The 22884-nt window shown below is 34.3% G+C and overlaps 1 protein-coding gene across 1 annotated transcript in view; it reads right to left on the reverse strand.

Annotated features, from left to right (window-relative positions):
* LOC126965730 (homeobox protein B-H1-like) overlaps window positions 1-22884 on the reverse strand; it is a 49709-nt gene that overhangs the window by 14994 nt on the left and 11831 nt on the right. The window contains exon 2 of the mRNA XM_050809486.1: window positions 6724-6949. Within this exon, the coding sequence (XP_050665443.1) occupies window positions 6724-6949 (226 nt within the window). The remainder of the gene's footprint in view (window positions 1-6723; window positions 6950-22884) is intronic.

Raw genomic sequence — 22884 nt, forward strand, 5'->3', positions numbered from 1 at the left:
GAAGTGAGGGTTATTAATAAAAATATTCTGTATTAATCCAAGAGGTGAGGGTTATCACTTTAAAAATATAACAAATTGTTTTGGCATATTTTTTAAGGATTTCAGACGAGTATAAATAAGGGTCACCTGATGGTAGGTGATAACCGCGGCCCATACTCTGTTGTAACAACAGAGGAATCACAAGATCGTTTCCGACCTTATAAACTTTTCCTTATTATTCCGAACTTACGAATAAGAAAACCGAAAACACATTGGTAACGGTTGGTTAACGGTTCTGCCTATTTCTCAACCGACTATAGGTATTGAGAGAAGCAAAAATATTACAGATCTGTATTAAAACTATTAATTTAATGCTGAAATTACGAAAACATGACCATTTTATGAGTTAAATAGCCGCTGCAATAGATTGTTATAGTTATTTTTAAATAAAACAAATATTTTAACTATATTTACAATACTAAGATTACATTAAATTAAAACGGGGAAGTGTACCAAGAATACTGGCAGCATTGCCGCGTTGGATGATAACTAGAGCTAGGCTAATCCGTTGATCGAAATAGCTGCCAGCACTTGGGTTACCAGTAGCCTTATTGAGACACGAAGATAGTACATTCTCTGGGCGCCACGGGCCAAGACGTGTTTCGATACCAAATGGCACAAAGATGTATGACTCACTAACACCGATATATTTGCAACTGTGTCTTGAATTATTAGCAATTTATTGAAATCAAATCATTGGAATGTTGTGTAGTGTGAATTCTTTAGAGTGTGGATGTCATGACATCATTATAATAATAAAAATCAGCATCACAACACAACACCTTTATATCAATCTTTATTAATAATTATATTAAGAATCAATTTTGTCAATGGATATACCATCTTACATTAGATTTTATTGCAATATTGTTGGAATTAATTATGTTAGAACCGAGAAGATCTCAAACTATAAAGTTTTGTAACTAACTATTGGCCATAATATGCGTTTAGTGACAATATTCGTTAATGCAAAAGTTTCTTTGTCGGTTTGACTTCAAATGGCCGCACACAAAAGCTTATACTACCTTCAATTAACTTAAATTTCACACTCTTTCACGAACCGAAAAATCGAAGCCCAAACATTAGTTTAACCGAAATTATCGAAAACCAACAAAAACGGAGGCAAAAAGTTGTTAATATAGAAAAAGCTCTAGACTGGGCGGGGAACATCTTGTGAGGCGCCTGTGTAGGTAGCCGAATACAACCTTAATAGACTTTTAAATATTTTATGTCAAACATTAACATCAGATATTAAATGGTAGCGAACAGCAAAGAAAAGAAAGAAACATAATTAATTCACTAAGGTCAAAATGACTCTTAGGAATGTCAAAGATTTCGAAAATGTTGAGCTTTAATGAGAAGAAGCGGCAAGAAACTCATTGCCACTCTTTTAAATATATATTTACAGTTTCAGCATTTTACATTATATTTTACACATTGTATGTCTTTACATACAATGTGTAAAATATAATGAAACACTTTTGTTACACCAACATTATTCCAACTTTTAGACTTACTTGTATAAGTTAAAAATAAAGAAAAAGAAGTTATTAGTCATATAAAGCTCAAAAAACAGGTTCAGTAGATTTTTGATCCTGTTGCAAAACCGTTATTTAATATTATTAAAGTGAAAAAAAAGTGTGCAATCTTTACGCGCGATTAAAGTAAAACTTAATTATAATTAACTTTAGGAATAATTATCAGATAAATATATATAAGCTCATAAACAATGTTGTTCCACCTATTCTAGGACATCCAGTATATAACAAATATTCTTAAAAAGTTGAAAGACAAGAAGATTTAATTTATACCATTAAATATATACTTACATTAATTAAAGCCGTGTTATTAATAAATAATTGAATAAAAATAATTAAATTATTAATATTACACATATCAATATAACGTTGTTATTGAATATTAACGAATATATGGCTCTATGGGCTCGGACCTTTTGCCTGAAAAATTAACGAATGTCGCAAACGTCAGACTGATAACATTTATTCAGCAGAAAAAAGTCATTTGAAACAATTTTTTAAACCATTAAATTATAATGGTTAAAAATTGTTTCAATTGACTTTTTTCTGCCGGAAGTACTAACGTTACTTCCGTCAGAAAAATATTCGGAGTTACCCCCAAGTCACGCCTAAAGAAGTTTTGCTTCAAAAAAACAATTAAGTAATACAGTGAATAATAAATTAAGTAAGTTATGTGCAATGAGTGTAAAGAAATGAAATAAAGTACCTATTTGCTTTAAAGGATTAAAACGCGTGTCCCCAAAAAAGGTCCCCATGAAACGTTCTCCTGCTAAGGTCACGCAACGTCGGGTTAAATAAATAAATTATAAAAAAAAATAACTTTTACACAATAACCATATTATGTAAAAAGTACATACAGATAATTACAAGCGTTTTAATCCATTAAGAAGTATTTTATTTAAATGTGTAACACTCGCGTTAATTGAAGAAAATACTAAATTTATGTTTTTTATGAAAATAAGGGACGAGACGAGCGGGACGTTCAGCTGATGGTAATTGATATGCCCTGCCCATTACAATGCAGTGCCGCTCAGGATTCTTGAAAAACCTCAAAAATTCTGAGCGGCACTAGAATTGCGCTCGTCACCTTGAGACATAAGATGTTATGTCTCATTTGCCCAGTAATATCACTAGCTACGGCGCCCTTCAGACCGAAACACGATAATGTTTACATGTTATTGTTTCACGGCAGAAATAGGCGCTGTTGTGGTACTCATAATCTAGCCGGCTTCCTGTACAAAGAAGCCTATAATATATATAGTAAACTTATATTTGTACCATTAGTATCTGGTTGGTTGTGATAACCAGGTTATATTTCTAATTGATTGTTAACGACTCGTCAATCAAAATCGGTTACAGTTACAAAAGATTCGCTTTTTTTTCTATCATTCTGTATCTCTGTTGAAGACGTTCTTCTCTCTCGCACGTTTTATTTGTCTATACGCTAGTATATTGTAGGGTTCAGAAATATTCAAAAACTATTCAGAATATGCCAAATGATTTAGCTGCTGCTCAAATAATTTACTTGAGTTTATAAGAAGAGACTTGTTATAGAGTCGAATCGCATAATAAAAACAAATGTACCTATTAGCTTCATTTTCAAATGTGAGGTAGTCGATTTTTTCGGTTAGTTTTTATAGACTTGTAAAGGTGCGGTCGGCGGAAGGCAAAGGCCTAATTACAAACATTTGTTTTTGGAATAGCCGAAGCAGGTACAGTCAACAACAAAATAAAATTTAAAAAAAATTATTTTTACTTTGGGTGTTGTTATTTTATCACATAATGTAATTAAGATTAAATTTTTTGTATCTGTCGCTGTGATAAGTAGGTTTTTTAAATGGTATTTTTTTGTTAAAGATGTATGAAAATGTAATTTCGTTGGTCCTCGAAATTACATTTTGGAAAGGTTTGCTATTTTTTTTAAGTTATAACCCTCATTTCTCGGATAAATTACACAAATTAAATTTGAAAACAAACTTTATGAACGATGCGGGACTTGACCTTTCGCGTTCCGTGCTAGCGCGAAATCTTGATATGTCTTCTTTTTAGAAAAAAAAACTAATTGTTTGAAAGAGCGGCATCTCAAGTCAATTTCCTAACATGCAAATATGGGGCTGCGCAGGTTATCAACTGTAAAGTAGATCCAGATCCTGTAGATGAAGCTACAACCTGAGAGTTGAACGAAGACATATCAAGGTTTATGAACTTTATGTCACACGAACAGTTGGCTCAGTGGAAGAACGCTCGCACGGAACTTGAGACGTCGCGAGCTTCCTGTCCTGCATAGTTCATAAATATTGTTTTCAAATTTTATTTGTGTTATGTTGCCAACATAAGGAAAATAAAATGAGTTAACAAGGTAGTAGGTAAGCCTACAATGGATGCTGAAAGCTCTTGACAGATAGTTGCGGATGAATATAGGTAGAGGAGGCCTTTACCCAATCTTGAATCAATATCAAAAAATCGTAAGAAAATACAATTATATTTTCAAATTTAATTAAGCAAAATATATGCCAACAAAAACTGAAATAGAAATTTTGAAAGGATATGTAATAAATGGGTATATTTACATCTATAAAATTTATTATTTAAAATGGTATGACGTCGCGACTGTACCGTGACTCAGCATTGATCCGCGCGAGTTGCGACCAGACGCAAGTCTATCTCCCGATATCAAGATAAATTACAATCAAATATCGTGTGCTATTTGAATTTGAATTCGATTGTACTTAATGTATTGTTTCGTGCACTCGAAACATTACTCAGGCTGTGAAGTCTGCGAGTAAACCGTCGGTGGTGTAAGAGATAGAACCGTTGGCTCTCAGTATAGAGCTCCCGATTCAATACTCGCCCGCCACGTACCAATTGTGTTTTTCGAATTCATATGTATTAAAAAATATTATATTATTGCCTTATGAGAAAGCTCATGGTCGCTCAGAGGGCAGTGGAGTGGGCTATGCTCGGAGTTTCCCTGCGAGATCGCGACCACGTACCGGAAGACGCAGTGTTGGTGGGCCCCCCACAAAATGGACCGACCGAGGCCAGCGCAGGACCGATCGTCGTGGTGATCTTTGGGGGAGGCCTTCAGAAGTAGGTCCAGCAGAAGTGGACGTCTTCCGGGTAATGATGATGATGTATCAAAAAAGGTCGGCAACATTCTTGTGAATTATCTGCTCTTACAAAATAGCACGGATTACGAACAGATATATCAGAATACGGATCTAAAGTTCACGAGGAGCTTGCTAAACACATCCGTGAAACTAACTCACAGTTCAGGCTTAAACCGCCATCAAGTATATACATCCTCTTTGTCCATTCATAATTTTCAACACATTCCATAAAGCACAAATTTATATTAATGTTTTTTTTAATATTTGTGGTTGGTACAGAAAAGGCAGGTTTTATAAATTCTATAGAATATGATTATAATATATTATGAACATATATATGAAAATAAAATACACTCGATGCGCTACGGTATCTCTAGGGTTGCCACCATTTTTGGAATAAATAGAGTATGTCTAATTTCAGAGAAAGTAAATAAAGAGTACAGATTAAAAAAATAGTATCTACTTATTGTATATCTATTAAAATATTTTAAGTAAATAACTGTTCACTAATTCTGATGTCCGAGGTGGCATTGGTTATCAAAGGAAAAGTATAGGCTGAAATAAGTCAGTGTATATAAAAATAGTAATTCAGCGTGGTCTTTAAGTTATATAACTTATAAAGTACAGCCACATGAAATTGTGTACAATACTCTGTTTTACACTACAGTCAGCAACCCTAGCTAGATGTAGCTACATTTTACCAGTAAATTATGTTAACACCTCGTATGAGAGTGTGACTGGACCATGAGCAGATTTTTAAATAATTGAAAAACAACTTTGAAGTGAATGGTACATGCGTTGAAGTCGTAAATTTAAGTGGTGATTAATTAACACCTAAATGACGACATGGTCAAGTTTGCCATTTTGTAACTGCCTGCTTTAAGTGAATTTATTTTATGTTGCATTAAAATAATTCAGAAGAAAACATCGAGTAGAAATTAATCCTGTGTTTAGATATAATTCACCTACGTTGTTCGTAGTATATAATTTTGACTTTTTTATGGAAAATGAAGTGATGTTAAGTGATCACCGCCACATTCTCTTGCAACACGGAAAAATCACACAAGAGTTGAAACGTGGGCGTGCTTATTTGATCGTACCAATGTCGTATCGTCTTGGAAACACCGCACAAGGAAGCTCATTCCACAGCTTGGTTGTACGTGGAAAAAATCCTATAAATCCGCAAATCTCCAAATCTGTGGACGAACGCCACTCATTCATATCCTAATTTGTGGCGTGTCGTGCGAAGGTCGAATTCGGTGACAGGAATCAGGTGAACAGCTCTTCGGAACACTCCCCGTGATAAAAGCGGTAAAAGACACACATAATCATTATTTTCGTTGATGTGTTTGACTGGTATAACATACATTGTTCTTGTAATCTGGACGGCTTGTAGCACGATTATGTCATAAGACATAAGGAACTTGTAACACGCTGGTAAAATGTTTCTTCAATAATGTTCTGATAATTCTTCAATAATTTCGTCATCCTTACTTATTAGCAACAAAATTATAATTAGATTTTGTACAAAAACAATTTCACATGGTTACCGCTAGGATGCGCTTAAATATAAAATAAATAAAATCTCATTCTTTCAACTAGGTCAAAAATGGCATGAATATAAGTAATTCATGTAAAATAACACTGTCTCCTCTACAACGCCTCATTTTACGAATCATGCGTCTCTCGAACGATTAGTTTAGTATTATTTGAAAAGAATTGCTAAGAGCGCTGGGGCTCTTACCAACTCTTCGCCAAGAGGGGCAGATTCGAGTCCCACATCATGCATAAAATTTACAAAAAGTATGTAAGTACTTATGCATGCACGCAATTTGTGGTTCAGTAGACATGGGTTACAAGAGGACAGAGGCTTATGGTACTTAAAGTATGATGCGAAAGGTCTAGTTTACCAACCAACATCAGGGTGTTGAATTTGCGTGACGCTGTGCGCGCGAATCGTAAAAATTAACTCGCGTCAAAAGAAGTAAAACCTCAAAAAATATTTAAGGGTAGATCAGACTAATTCAGTAACTCACCTTCTATTCTGGTACCACGTCTTCACTTGTGTGTCCGTTAATCCTAATTTTGCAGCCAGTTCCATCCTATCTTGTACGCTAAGGTATTTCTGCCTCTCGAAAGACTTCTCTAATGTTTGAAGCTGATGGTCTGTGAACGCTGTTCTCGCTTTTCTCTGCTTTTTCGCCAATCCTGATGAATCCCCGCAACTTTTACTTGATACGTCATCGGAATCGTCTTTTACACCTTAAACAAGGAAAAAATAATGATAAGTATCACATATTAATTGAAGAGCAGCAGCGAAAATCAACTGTTTGTGTCTTTCTCGCTCGGGCTCACTCGGTAGTTCATCCGTTCCAGCCTTTCAACTCAGAGCGTGACAGTCCAGCTTTTCATCTCAGACCGTAACGGATCAGCCTAATCTACTACCAACGAAAAATGTTTGTGCGATGCGCTTCAAAAGTTAAGTATCTTTTGTATGGAAGAGGAGCATACGCGTCACCTAAAGTGATCAGTGCCAGCCACACTCTTTCAAAACCAGAAGATTCACAGAAGAATTGCCAGACTTTTAGGTAGGTGTATGCCCTTTACGTATTGGGTATGCCGTTCAAGGAAGAATTCCAAAGTTTAGTTGTACGTGGCAAGAAGTTCCTTGATACCGCATTGTGGAGCAACAAACATCCATATGTTGCAATAGGGGTACAGGAGTCAGGTCAAACAGCTCTTTGAAACTCTCCCTGTGATAAATGCGAGACATGCGATCACATAAAAAAGATGCACAATGATGAGAAGTCTCTACGCAGCGCGTGCCAAGTGTTTGAGCCAGTTCACGGAGAACTGGATCCTCAATGTTATCTGCGTCAAATGGTTCGATCTGATACTGGAGCGCAGCAGACCAGAGACGAGAACGATGCTCAATATTTGGGCAGACTGTGAGAATATAACATTTGATTTAGCCTTCCCAGTCACCGCGGAATTGGCAATCGCTTGAGATTGTAATGCTATCGAAAAGCGATGATGTGTTAATGAACTTTTTAAAGGCTAGGTATATGCGCTGGTTTTATAACAACATGGGTTCATGTTACGGTAACTATATCCTAATGCGTCCTTTACACTATTGGCGATGTTGATTACTCGTTTATCGTCTGTCATCAACGAAGTAATTGTCACGATCATCGTTCGTACAAACATTCACATTATTGTCCGCGATATATATAAAGATTTTTTTTGCTAATTTTGATCAACGAGAAGTTGTGAAAGATAAAAGTAAAGACTGTGGTGCTTGAGCATTCTTCATAATACAACATAGTACATATACCGGCGATTGTGAGGGCGTACGTAGAACTCGTTTTGATGTGGCCCGAAGATCTAACATGTTACCGATTGCCACGATCAGTACAACGATTAAAAACGACGATCCGCGAGTACAAGCGAGTAAACGCTCCACACAATCGTGCTCACATGTCGCCGATAGTGTAAAGGAGGCATTAGATTGTGTTGAGATTAAATTCATAGAAATCCACAAAAAGTCAGCCGAAACAAAATGGTGCTATTAAGTTTAGTATAATTTTTGGTATGAATATAAATTATTTGAAGGACTGACGCCGCAATCGTTAATTGCATAATGTCATATTAATGCTGTTATCTAATTCATGTCAGACAACCGCGATGGGACAAGTAAAGATTTCTTGAAGGAAACCAGCGGAAATTATTGACACAAAAAGATTTGATTATTGAATATTGGCTCGCCTAAGTCCATTCAGTATTTATTTTGTGTTTGTGGATTGAGGTGTCTAAGGTACTCGTAATTATTATGTGTTTTTTAAAAGTAAATAAAACTTCTTTAAAAAAATACTTTTTCAAGGAGTACAACGCAGTAACATTAACGGGCTGTCAGGTAGTCTATTTATTATTCTAAATCTATGGTGTTATCTATATATTGAAAAACAAATATCCGACTATGAAAAAATACCGAAAGGACATCGGTAGAGCGTAGTATTATGCCTTAGATCATTTATACTAGATAGACTGTGACAGCTGTGAAAACATCGAAAAAAAATTGAGGTGACAAAGTGACATACAAATCGCGAGTGTAAGACGTAGCTTGTCACGCACACTAAAGTAATAAATGTGGCCTGTTTTCATCGGTTGTCTAGCAGCAAGAGACTCTGTGTAGACGTATAAATTATGTATAAGTATTCCCTATGCATTATTAAAACTGAATGAACCACCATCAATATATGTAGATGTGGCGTTCATGTAGATGCCCTTGCGCGTCATGGGCTATCCTGCCTAATATCGTCAGGCCGTATCAGTCGTCACGCTCACCATTAAAGAAGTCATCCGCAGGGCATTTGCCGCTCTTAATATACCAGCTGTTAGAGCCGAATGGTGGGTTAACACCGCGATGGCAAGCGTCCTGATGGAATGACCCTGATGGCTTGGGCACGGGGAATCGCGCTGGTGTGGGACGCGATTTGAGTCGACACTCTGGTTCCTTCTCATATCCAAGTTACGTCAGTTGGTGCTGAGGCTGCTGCTTCGACTGCCGAAGACGAAACAAGACACTTGGCCCGTGGGGTGCAGAGGCGTGTAGAATGTACATACTATCTTCGCGCCTCAATAGTGCTACTGCAATCCCAAGCGCTGGCAGCTATTTCGGTCAACGGATCAGCCTAGCTATCCAACGCGGAAATGCTGCCAGTATTCTTGGCACGCTTCACCGTAATGATAGTTTTATTTTAATGTAATCATTAGTATAATCAGTATCAGTGTAATCAGTATTATAGAAAAAGATATTATTTACAAACAGCAAAGTGACTTAAACGCAGATATTATATAAGTATATTTGAAACAAAGGAGTGATTATAAGGAATGCGACTTCTTAAGCATAGTTAAACATGTAAGCCGAAGCTTTGTAACTTAAGCTCTCGGAGGCTCCGGGGCCGAAGCGAAGCCGTGTTGCAAGGCTTCTTGTGGTCGGACAGTCCCGCACTTCCTTTTACGACTCTTGTCTTCAACGTTTACCGAAGTACCTTTCGTATTTATTACCACAATGTTCAAATGATATTCATTTATTTAATTTACCATAGAATAGAAATGAATAGGATCTATAATCTATCGCTACCCTTATTTATTCTTTCTTACCTACTTAATCATGTATTATTGTCACATCATTTTGCAACTTTAATTCATTAATTTATAACAGATCAATTCTTAACCATATATTACAATACCACAAAAGTGACCAAGAATACTGGCAGCATTTCCGCGTTGCTTTTTTTTATGACAATGACACACGACTTGAGCAGGAGGTTCAGCTGATGGTAAATGATACGCCCTGCCCATTACAGTGCAGATCCACTCAGGATTCTTGAACAACTCTAAAATTCTGAGCGGCACTACAATTGCGCTCGTCTCCTTGAGACACAAGATGTAAATCTCATTTGCCCAGTAATTTCACTAGCTACGGCGCCCTTTGGATCGAAACACAATAATGCTTACACATTATTGTTTCACGGCAGATAAGGCGCCGTTGTGGTACCTACCCATAATCTAGCCGGCATCCGGTGCAAGTTAAAAAAATAGCACTATATTATTGATAATAAGTAAAAACACTGAGCGGCGCGTAATTCATTGCTAAAAGAAGCTGGCTCGGTACTTAGTTGTGTTAGGCTAAGATCTATAGAGCGTACTTTGACTTTGCTCAAGCTTAACTTAAGTAAAACTCAGCTGAGTACAAGCTCAGCATAGTGTTTGACGGCCGTTTTGAATAACCTATCTATTTACTTACTTATATTTCAATAACCTATCGACATAAATGTATATTTTTCAGACTTGTAGTATAAGACGGATTACTTACCAAATTTCATATTTCAATGTCAACGGAAAATACCCTATATATTTTGAGTGCGGATTCAAACGTTTTTTGCGTTATAATCAACCGTATCTTTTTTTAACTCAACTTAGAACTTTTATTTTCACAGCTTTAAGAGACTGTAGATTTAAATATATCGTTTTAATTTGAACTTGATACCTCCACGCGTGCCCGAGATAAAAAGTATTCACAGACATACAGGCGGATGGACAGAAAACAAAGTGATTTTGTTTTTTACTTTTGAGGTGCAGAACCCTTAAAAGCAAGGCCATAGGTAAGTAGTTAAGTACATGATTCCCTGCTAATTGCTGTTGGTTTAACGATTTGTTGAATTAAACACTTAATATTTTATAACCAGCACCGGTTCAATTCCGAACAAAAAGCAAACTTTACGTATTGATTATAATAAATTATCAAGATCTACATAATCAATTAGACGTGTTTCACCTTGCGTTGAATAACATACCGTATTTGTCGTCGCCATTAAAAACTCGTAAAACGTAAGCAATGAGATAATACTAAAAAAAAAGTGTCACTTGGAGTAAAACGTTACAAAGGATTATATATGCGCGTGGGGAATTAGCGCAACGAAGTATAAGAGGTTGTGGTCTACCACCCAGAGTGCTGGTACCTACTTATTACCACACGACTGTTGTGTGTATTAAAATATCAATTTTATACCGTTTATGGTTCAGTTATTGAAAGATTTCGTTGTTGCTATAGATTGAAAAGATTTATTAATTGTTATGTTTGTTTAATAATAACTTATAATTGACGAAATATTTCAAAAAAATTCTTAATTAGAATCAGTATTACGACGTTTTTATAATTGAACAATTTATTAAAACCTTTTTATAACACTTATTATAATATACCTACACTTATTATAATAAACACGGAAATAAATACAAAATATTTGTTACTTGTAACAAACCATTAATAATTAATTGCTTGAATAAAATGCTTTTATAATGGATTAAAATAAGCTATAATACAATTACAACAATTTTAATCCTGACAGCGGGACCCACTGATCGAAGACCTTCAGGGATTGCAACACTCAAGGGATTGGGTTATCTGCAACGAGAAGACTCGAAGAAGTTTAAGTGAAAGCTAAGGTCCAGCCCAGCTCATTTCTACTGATAGCCTCTTTCTCTTAATTCTTGTCAGAGTTTAAGGCACATTCAAATTCTAAATTCTTTTCATTTATCTGTTTATAAAAATAGGCATAAGGATTTTTAAGCACAATTCTAATTCTAAATTCTATTCGCTTTTCTATTTATAAAAAGAATAAAAGGAAATTGATAATAAACCACCACAACACAATTGAATATCAAAATAGAATAGATAATTAAGCCTTACACAGAATAAACTACTTAAATAATCCAATTAATTATTTAAAAAAGAAAGAAAAAATGTTTTCTGTGTGAGAATGACTGTCATTTATAAAAATTGAATAAAATGAAATTGATAATAAACCACCAACACACAATTAAATAACAAAACAGAATAAATAAAAAAGCCTTAAACGGAATAAAAACTACCTAATTAATACAATTAATTACTTAAGAAAAAGAAAAAATATTTTCTGTGCGAGGATGAGTTACAAAATGGACCAAGCTCAGTGTTAGTTACATGGCGTTGCGCCAATGTAACTAACAATTATTAACAATAAAAAGTTATAAAATATGATCTAACTATGACATACTTTAATATATGAATAATATCTAAATGTTTATTATAAGTGTAAAATAACAAGCATGCTACATTTTAGTAGTTTTACTGATAATATTATCGGTGTAATGAAAGCACTGAAATTGCCCAACCATTTTGTATAATGAGAAACAACGCAATTCAGACAATTTATGTCAAAATAATTACGTTCGTAAATCGAGCGAAAACTTTCATGTTCCCCGTTTCGTTAAACATACACACCGACAGGTGCACGATCATCGCATGAGCCATTAGCCATCGAATACTTTGTAAAAGCTTAATTTGTGACCGTGTTTTGGTTTTTCAAGATGGCGGATTATTGCCGCTTATTTCTAAACACTTACAGCCTCTGATTTTCTTTTTCTGAGAAAAGTAATGACTTCAATATGTACATAAAAAACAAAAATCTAAGGCCCTTTCACATTCATTTGTTAATGAGATTATTGCCGGCTAGATTATGGGGAACACAACGGCGCCTATTTCTGCCGTGAAGCAGTAATGTATAAGCATTACTGTGTTTCGGTCTGAAGGACGCCGTAGCCAGTGAAATTACTGGGCCAATGATACTTAACATCTTATGTCTCAACGTGACCAGCGCAATCAAAAAGTGCCGCTCAGAATTTTTGGCTTTTTCACGAATCCTGAGCGGCACTGCATTCTAAATTGTAATGGGCAGGCCGTATCAATTACCATCAGCTGAACGTCCTTCTCATCTCGTCCCTTATTGTCATAAAAAATATGTGGATAGGGGCTTCTTCGAACATGCTCAACCAAAACCCCTCCGTGTGAACCCGTTATAATTCAGTTCTTGTTTCTACCTTTTCTATCGACAAGACGTACCAACGTTAACAACTTCGAGTTAATGTTATTTTTCAATGTCCCTAGTTTGTAAGGTCGCGTGTAATTATGAACGCCGGCCATTAAGGGCCAGTGCTGTTAATTTATTATAATAAGGCCCAACTGCCGACCGGGTCCGTTCGACCGTGAAAATTATTATCATTAGTGGTTATCGTGGCTACGTGAACAAAACGTCATACTGCCATTAACCTTATCAGGCTAGCTTGAAAGTTGAAACAGCAGGGGTAAAACACCCCACGGCAATTGACCGCATCAGCGCTGTTAAAAACAAGATTTGCTTAATTTATTGCAAGATAGATTTTGCAAGCAAATCTTATTTTTGACAATTCTGCTAAGTGCACATGATGTTTTTATGGAAAAAGCGGACAAACGATCGTACGGGTCACCTGGTGTTAAGTGATCGCCGTCGCCCACATTGTCTTGCAACCCCAGAGGACTCAAACGAGCGTTACCGTCTTTAAGGACGGAATACGTACTCTTTGGAGGTACCCATGTCATATCGTCCCGGAAACACCGCACTAGGAAGCTCATTCCATAGCTTGGTTGGACGTGATAGAAAGTTCCTTGAAAACCGCCCCGTGGAGGAACGGCATACATCCAGATGGAGGGGATGATTTCCCTAATAATTGGAATTTATTATGATTATGATGATGATTGTGAAACTGAAGTGTCAGTGGGCAGGGCACATAGCTTGAAAGGCAGATGGTGACCACGTACTGGAAGACGCAGGACCCTTATTAGATGAACCGATAATTTGGTCTACATTGCCGGAAAAGGTTGAATGAGGATAGCACAGGACGAATCGACGTGGATATCTTTGGGAGAGGTCTGCAGTGTCCCTAAGTTGTATCGGTCTGGGAATAGTGCAGCCGGCAATTGATTCCACAAAGTGGCTGTGTGAGGCAAGAAATTCCTTATAAAACTGATACGGGTGGAATTTCAAAAATAAACATCCATATTGATCTTAAAAATCTTGCACCTACCAGAATTCGAACGCGAGACCTCTACCTCTAGCTCTGTAGGCACGGTTACTAACTGGGCTATATGGTTCGTCATTTTATATTAATAAACGTCATATTTTTTCCACTTATTAATGCTTGTTTCATGACACAGGAAGCATTGAATAGAACATATGGACTGTTGGTTTTAACGGTAGATGAGTTGGGGGCGTATCCACATATTTTGTTGTAAATTTGAAATTTTTTTCTAAAGTCTTACTCGTGATACTTTATCATTTACTCATAAAAAACATTTAATAGGCAAATATTAATAAAATGTTTTAATGGTATGTGTACTCCATAAATAACATTAGATTTAGTAAAAAACTGTTATAACGATATTTCAATTAATAATAGCATAGTTAAACAGTTTTATTTAAAAACAATAATAACTTATTTAGCAAGATACATCGCTTGTACTCGCTGGGTTGCCAGTATAGCATACAGTCCGCAGTGAATTGCGCGACGCATTTTGTTTGTGAAAACCGACGCGGATCGATTACCGAGTGTCACATTCAGTATTTGGCAACACAATATTTAAATATTTCCAGTGCAAACAGGGGAAGGGTTACATTCATTTGTGAGTTATAACTATAATTTATTTGGGCTTGAAAACTAATATTAAAATCCGATTTGTGCTTCGTATCAACAGCTTTATTACAATCAAGTGCTGATCCGGCAAATGTTGTTTTGCCATATAAATTAAGTACCCCGCTCATTGTATTAATTGTCATAACCATTGAAATGTCATTGACTCAATTATTTGTATTGCGAATATATAGGTTTATGTAAGTCAAAATCTAAAATCTTCTCCGAGGCATGTTACATGTTATGGTATAAGTAATAATCCGATTGCTTCATTAACATTCGCAGAAGCAACCAAAAAAAACGGCTCTCCATTAAATAATATAGATTTAAAATAAGAAAAAATATTGATTCAGGCGGAAATAAAAAAAGAAATAGAGTGAATGTTAAATCCGTCAAGTTTTGTGAGTCTTCATGCAGTATCCTTTTTTTATAACATTTAATATAATTAATTATAATCATGCGTTTCAAATTCGTCATTTGATAGTGAACTAGCTGACCCGGCAAACGTTGTTTTGCCATATAAATTATTTTTAAGAGTAAGACCGTTTCTTGGACATTGCAACATTACTTTATTTTTCTAAAATATTTTTTTTTAAATAAACGTTTCGTCAAAATCGGTCCAACCATTTTAGAGATTAGCCGGAGCAAACAGACAGACAGAAAAAAGACAAAATTGTAAAAAATGTTATTTAGGTGTAAGTAGGTACCGTATATATATTCATATGCCTGTAGTATAAAACGGTTATTTTAATATTACAGACACTCCAATTTTATTTATATATGTATAGATGCCAAATAAAAAATAATACGAGAAACGAACAATATTTTTTATTGCGTTATATTTACCTTAATGTAAAAGCAAGTTTGTTTCTTGGCTATCAATCGAAATAATAATTTATATCCTTCCCATTCAAAAATGATTCAAAGCCTCAATCAAAATCTGTTATTAAAAGTACTCTGATTGCGAAACATGTCAAGTCAACACCGTTGTCTATCGAATTCTCTCACTATTTGGAAGAGGAGCATACGCGTCACCTGATGGTAGGTGATCACCGCAGCCCACACTCTCTTGTAACACCAGAGGAATCACAGGAGCGTTGCGAACTTATAAAGCGTCGAATAAACGTACATGTGAATTCAAAAACCGAAAACAAATCGACACGTGGCGGACGAGGATCGAACCATCGACGCTTCACGACAAAAAACTATAAATAACTGAAACACATTTTTTTTAAACGAAGTAAATTTTGAACTACTTACATTTGTTTAATTACACGTTTTTTTTTCGGAAATCCATAATTATCTAAATGTTATAAACAAATATCTTAAGTGCTAATTTCACTAGGTTAATCGTTGCAGAATTTACATATTAGATATATTATTTATAACGTTTAGATTTAAATTAAAATTCTTCTGTAGGTATACCACGTTACCTTCAAAGCATAGTATACATTAATATATAATTAAAGCTAATTAATTACAGAATCACTAATTTAAGTAACAAACGTGTTTGTAATCGATGTAACATGATTAGTTCTCCGCGCGTCTGTCACTTCCACCTCCGCTACAGAACTTCATCCCACATATCGTATCTTATAGATAAGTTAAGCTTTTAATTGAATATTAAGTTACTTAGAAGCGGTTGATTGCTCTAAAGAATATTTAATTGATCAATAAACACTTAGATGTGTACTAGAGTTAATCTGTTGTGATTAGGGTCAGAGCTTAAGTACCTCTCGCTAGTTAAATGTAGTAGCACCGATATGAAAGTAGGATTATTTACATTTATAATCTAGAGGCAATCATTGCATGTTATAGTTAAAATTTGAAGCTTTGTCGTTTCTAGATTTGACTAGTCAAAGTACAAGTCTGACGGAAGATTCGTTTTTGTTTCGGTCCTTAACTAACGTATTTGTTTCTCATCATGACCGACATGTTGAAGGTTGTGGTTTGACCATAGAATTAGAATGTTACCTATAATGCGTTACCAGTTTTTATTTGTCAATTGTGCATTAGCTAGTGGCTAAATATACAAAAAGAAGCAAATTCCAAGCGTAACTGACTGTTTACGACTTGTAAATCAAACTAGGTTACAATCATTATAGATTCGGTTTCCTTTTCTATTTTACTGTATCTCCGTTACAGATATTTTTTTTCTCTTGTACGATTTGTTTGTCTATACGCTAATAAATTGTAACTCTATGGAATTGATTGTCAATTCAAAGGAAAATTATAAGGAAGGAACCGTATGAGTTAAAGACTTTTGGTAACACTTCTTGCTTAAAGTGAGGTTTGCCTTGCCAAATCTAGAAGTGCGAAGGTTTTAGAGTTTATTTGTAACATATACGAATCGTAATAGATTTTAACGCACTCATAATTTTATCTTGACATCTACAATATTTAAAGCAAATACCTCAGAATACTTCTTTTGAATAGAGCGCGACGAGAGTTAGCTTAGGGACAGTTAGTGCAGACAGCTGAGATTGTAAATATAAATAAATTAAACTAAATAATTTGTTTACTGTTTACTTTTGACTGCTACTGTCAAACTAGAGAATAAAGAGTAAATAAATATATTTCACCTGCATCATGTTGATGTCTGTCGTTCTACAACCGCAAGGTTTCCATGAAACTTAGTGGCTAGCACAACTACTTTGTAGAATCAATTACCAGTTGCAGTGTTCCCGAACTGGGGACTTAGGAACTTTGCTTAAAGATTTGCTATATCAGATATCCATGGATATCTGATATAGCAAATATCCATGGGCAGTTGATTTTTTACTTCTCATCACGTGAGTGAATAAAAGGCATTTATTTTCTCACAATTAATTCCTTTAGAATTATTTTTGATGTCACTTCTAACATTACCACCGCTTTGAAAACAAATGGCACTCTGAGAGAGAAGTGGCGCAAGAAACTCTCCTAGCATTCTTTTTTGCGCTTTTTTTCAATAAAATTTACAATATTGTACTGTTATTGTTATAAAATAATCATAATCTAGTCCCAGGCAGTCCGATGACTTAGGTATTCAGGTGTGGAGTAGTACGATTTATGACAAAGACCATATTTTGTTAATAAAACATATAAATTTATTTATAGATAATGCCTGAACAGTGACAGGAACACATAATGTTAGTGATTACTCGCAAGTCCCCTTTTATACGACAAAAGAGAACCTTCACTAAAATTTTCAAATCTTTATCACTTAGCTTAATTTTGTCGATAATTATCGACATTTTTGGTAGGGTAAATGACGACGCAACGGTTTCATGAGGTTGTGATAGTCTTACTTAGCCAAGAGTTTGTGGATAATCAGACATCAGCAGAGTTACGTCTCGGCTTCAAGGGCTGAAGATGATGCTTCTTACATACATTTAGGTAGTTGTCTGTTTGTTTTTAGTAGCCCTAGGTTACTACAAAACAATAGTCAACACCTAAAATAATTACAATGTGCGACTAGGATCTACCTACACAGGCTTTGTATATAACTTAATTTATTGGCTTATAATATTTTGAAATTGAAAATATTCGGAACACTCCCCGTGATTAATGTGTCCATAACATTTTCTTCATCACTATAATCACTGACTGACTTTTAAATTGCTTTATATTTAATTATCATTTATAAGCAACAAGAACCTTCATTGTAATTGCAACTCTTCAATAACAAGGCTGTATTATTAATAATAATAATATACTTAATAACTGTATAATATTTCATTCAACGTGACTTCAACACAAAATCATTAAGACGAACAACATTATACCTAAATAGTAGCTACGCAATGTTTATAAAATTATTTTATTCATTTACCTCTACAAATAAGAAACTAACCACAGAAACGATTTACTAGACTCCTGTTTAAATGGTTAATTGACAAAAAAATTATAGTCTTTAGAATTTATTTTAATTTTAAGTAAACTTTTTGCATGCTAATTTAAATTAGAATAGAAGAAACAACAATAAATTTAAGATGTAAAATGCATACTGTATTCGACGCAATAAATAAATTTCATTTCATTTCAACGTTAAAAATATCAAACACGGTTATAACAGTGTTCGCGGTTAACGAAAGATACAAAATTAGCAAATCTAATTACTTATACAAACAAAAATGAATCTAGTTCTAATTAATTATATTTTTATAATTAAACATGCAAAAATAATAGTATTTGTTTCGTTGTGTCTAATTAAATGGTTATAAAATGAGCCGGCAGTGGTTATAATTGTTTTATACCTATTACGTTTTATTAATTATAGAGTTAATTGATGCAAACGCAAGAGTTGGTACGCGAGCATACGTGAGCACTGGACTGTGTAACACTGTGTTTTACTGTTGCTATTTTAATTCATTTGCATGTTAGATATCAAATAGCAATGTGGATCACATTGTCTTATGCTAAGGTTAAGTTGGTGTATTAAATTCAATGTAATTATGATATTTATACTAATATTTGATCCAAATGATTTGAGTTTTCTGACTCATTTGATTCAGTCTCGTGCCAGATTTTGGCGACTCAACATGTCCTGAGGATGCCTTGAGTAGAGGAAAAACACGTGTCGAATTGCTTAAAGACAAATATTGGCGGAATCAACACTAAAGAAAACTTAAATCATTTGGATAATTATGGATTTCCGCACAGTCAATTTGATTACAAGTCACATCTATACTTATAAATGCAGAGTCGGTTTTTTTCCTTCGGTTATACTTTGAGCAGTACTGAACCGATCGGTATAATACTTATACCATAACATGCAGCGTGTTCTTTAAGCAAACTCGTGCTTCGCCCTACACGAGGCATCCTCAGGAGATGTTCTCTCGCCGAATTCGAAAAGGAAACTGGAGTTTTTTAGTTGAAACGCGTGTTGAATTGATATATTATTACTAGCTGACCCAGCAAACGTTGTATTGCCATATAAAGTAAATTAAAGTAAATCAATAATAAAAATTTTTGGGGTATAAAAAGAATGCAACCGATTCTCTTTTTGTGGATTATTTTGTGGATGGAACAGAAGAATATAAATTCGCGATACAAATATAGTCGTAGATCGTAGAAGGCCGAAAATTTGAAGTTGTATGTATTTTTTAATACCACATTATAGAAAAACAAAAACAATAAATTTTGTCCACAAATTAAAAAAAACACGATTACTAATTATGACAGTAATCACGACCATCATGTTCACGAAGCATCCTTACTCAAACAATTCAAGCTCTAAAGATAAATGCATCTAATATACGATATGTTACATTTCTACAGTTACTCTTTACTACTTTTTATGAAATATTTGATATTATTTAAACACGATTGATATAGTGGACGCAACACCTTATAAAATAATTTGTTATGTTTATTACAGCCATTTTAAAACGCTATTTGATATAAGAGTTGAATTCCTTGTATGTTCTTCTTACGAGCTCTACTTTTTCCAAACCTATTAGTAGATTCAGTAATTTAATTAAAAATTTTAAATTAAGAATTTAATTCACTATACTGATGATTCAAAAGCACTTAGTTTAAGCCTTATGAATAAAGTTTATTTGACTTTGACTTTGAATAGAAATACAAATAGCATAAAGTGAAAAATGTATTCTGTTTTTGTCTTGTCAGTTGTCTGTATACAAAAAATGTAGCGGGCTTTTGCTTAAGTGCACATGAAAACTAAGTATAACAATATCTTAATATACATAATTTGCGCATTAAGTATATAAGTAAAATATGTTTTTTTTTTTATATACTTACTCGTATTTCGACTTAAACTTCATTTGACATAGCTGAAGCAAATTTAAAAAAAAATAACCTTTAGTTATTATCAACAGGCATTATGTTACTTTTAACCAACTAATTTTTAAGTCATCGCACACATAAAGCGCGTGCATCTTCCTTAAACGCCAACAACGCTCCTGTGGTACCTCTTGTGTTGCACTGGCATTATATTACTATTAATCAACCAATTTTTAAGTCGCACACATAAAAAAATCGTGTATACCTTCCTTAAACGCCGGCAACGCTCCTGTGATTCCTCTGGTGTTGCAAGAAAGGTGGGCGGCGGTGATCACTGTTAAGTGAACACCGCCGCCGTGAGTTGATGTTAATCAAGTGTCCTCCACTTCCAAAAACAAATTAAGATATACAATTCAAATGAGACACGTGTCTAGAGCCAAATGGTATTGCCAGTCATGTTGGCAAGCGTCCTGATGGAATGACCCTTGTGGTTTGGACACGAAGAAGGGGTATGGGACGCGACTTGCATTGATACTGTGGCTTCTTCTCATGTCCAAGTTACGTACAATTAGGTACACGTAAAAGTATTTTATTTTAAATATACAGCACTAAAATATATATATATATATATATTAGTATTTAGTATATATATATATCAATAAAAATACTGTACACGAATATATAAAATACATGTATATGTACAAGTTGAATCAAAAACTCGTAAACGTAAAAATGTATCTGAATAAATTATTAAATGTATGATCACTAAAATTAAATATTATATTTGTTAACATTTATGAGCAGGTAATTTAAAACTAGCACTGATTTTAAGTCTGAACATGGTGTGAATAACTTAAAATAAGTAATATTACATAACACCTACATCTAGACAGATGCTCATTAAAATTTATAACACAAAAAGTGTTCAAAACCATTTTTAGTTTCACATAAATTTGCATTGTTAGCCAGTTCTTACCGGAATATTAATAGAGTTCGTAATTAGAGACATAGAGAGGTAGCTTAAGGCTAGGGAGCGAGCCAACGGCCTTAAGCAATCGCGCGGAGCTAGGTTACCTCTATCGCACAATATCGCCATAGTTTTAATTCAAAATAAGAAGCATTTTTAATTTATTACAGACATAATACAATTCTCTTTACAAAAATAACAAAACTATGTCATGTTAAATAGTATTGGTAAACAGTAAATAATTTTTCATACAATTTTTATCAAGATTGAATGATTAACATGGCTCCAACTGTGATAGATAGAGGAGTACTTTGGTTATTTTCTTTCGCAGTGTCTATTACAGATGGAAATGTAAAGAAAAAATGAATTTTCATCTCACACTCTGTAGATATATAATTATTTTTTGTAAAAATAAAAGCTCCTTATAAACAGTCAAGATAGTTTCAATTATACACTATTTTGGTGATTTCTTGGAATAGCGGCCTTAAGCGATGACAATTAAGAATTTTGATATTTATACGTAATTACTTAATAAAAAATATATAAAATAAACCAATAGGAAGAAAATAAAATTTTTATTTCATTTATCTAAGACAAGCTCATCATACCCGCGACTTCAAACGCGTACACACATGTAACTGAGCACGTACTATTTCTTTTTTTTTATCGTAAAGCAGGACAAACGAGTATTGCTTTAAAAAAACCTTTATAACTTTATATTAAATGAAGATATCGCAATACTTAATTCAGATAAGGGCCAAGTGTGTAAGGAATAAAATTTAGAAGACTTCATTGAAAAATATCCAGTTTTTTTTCCGTGATGCGCTCGCAAATGAAAACCTCTATTATTTTATTTATATAAATAAGATTTGGCCATAAAACTACACAGAATTTGTTTTTTTTTTAACTTCCCGCTTGAAAATTTTCAAAATTCGACGTAGTAAGGTCCTACGAAATTTGTTTATAAATATAATTTGTGCATAAAATTACAATAAAAACATGTGTTTATCCGCTTAGTTAAGTTTAATTACAAAGATAATAACATAATCATTTCAAGGATGTTAAGGTTTAAAATGAATGATATCAAGGATTTTCTCGAACGTTAAAAAAAAGAACTTAATAATATAATACATAAGTGAATAAGATATCAAGTTCCAGATAAGATTGAATTAAAGTGTATTGTCTAAAAAATTGCATACAAAATACGTTGTCTTCGACTGCCGATGACAGTCATAGTCGAAAATATGTCGGTCTCAGTGAGTCGGTGGCGAGACATTTGGTCCGTGAGGCCCAGAGGCGCGGAGATTGTACAAATTCTACGTGCCTCAATAGGGCTACTGGAAACCCAAGTTGACAGCTTAAATAATTTATACGTCTAGATAGAGTCTCTTGCTCTTATACAACCGATATAAACAGGCCAGGTTTACAGGTTTTAGGATACGTTAGTGTGCGT

This window comes from Leptidea sinapis, chromosome 8 (genome assembly GCF_905404315.1).
Source record: "Leptidea sinapis chromosome 8, ilLepSina1.1, whole genome shotgun sequence".
Taxonomy (NCBI): domain Eukaryota; kingdom Metazoa; phylum Arthropoda; class Insecta; order Lepidoptera; family Pieridae; genus Leptidea; species Leptidea sinapis.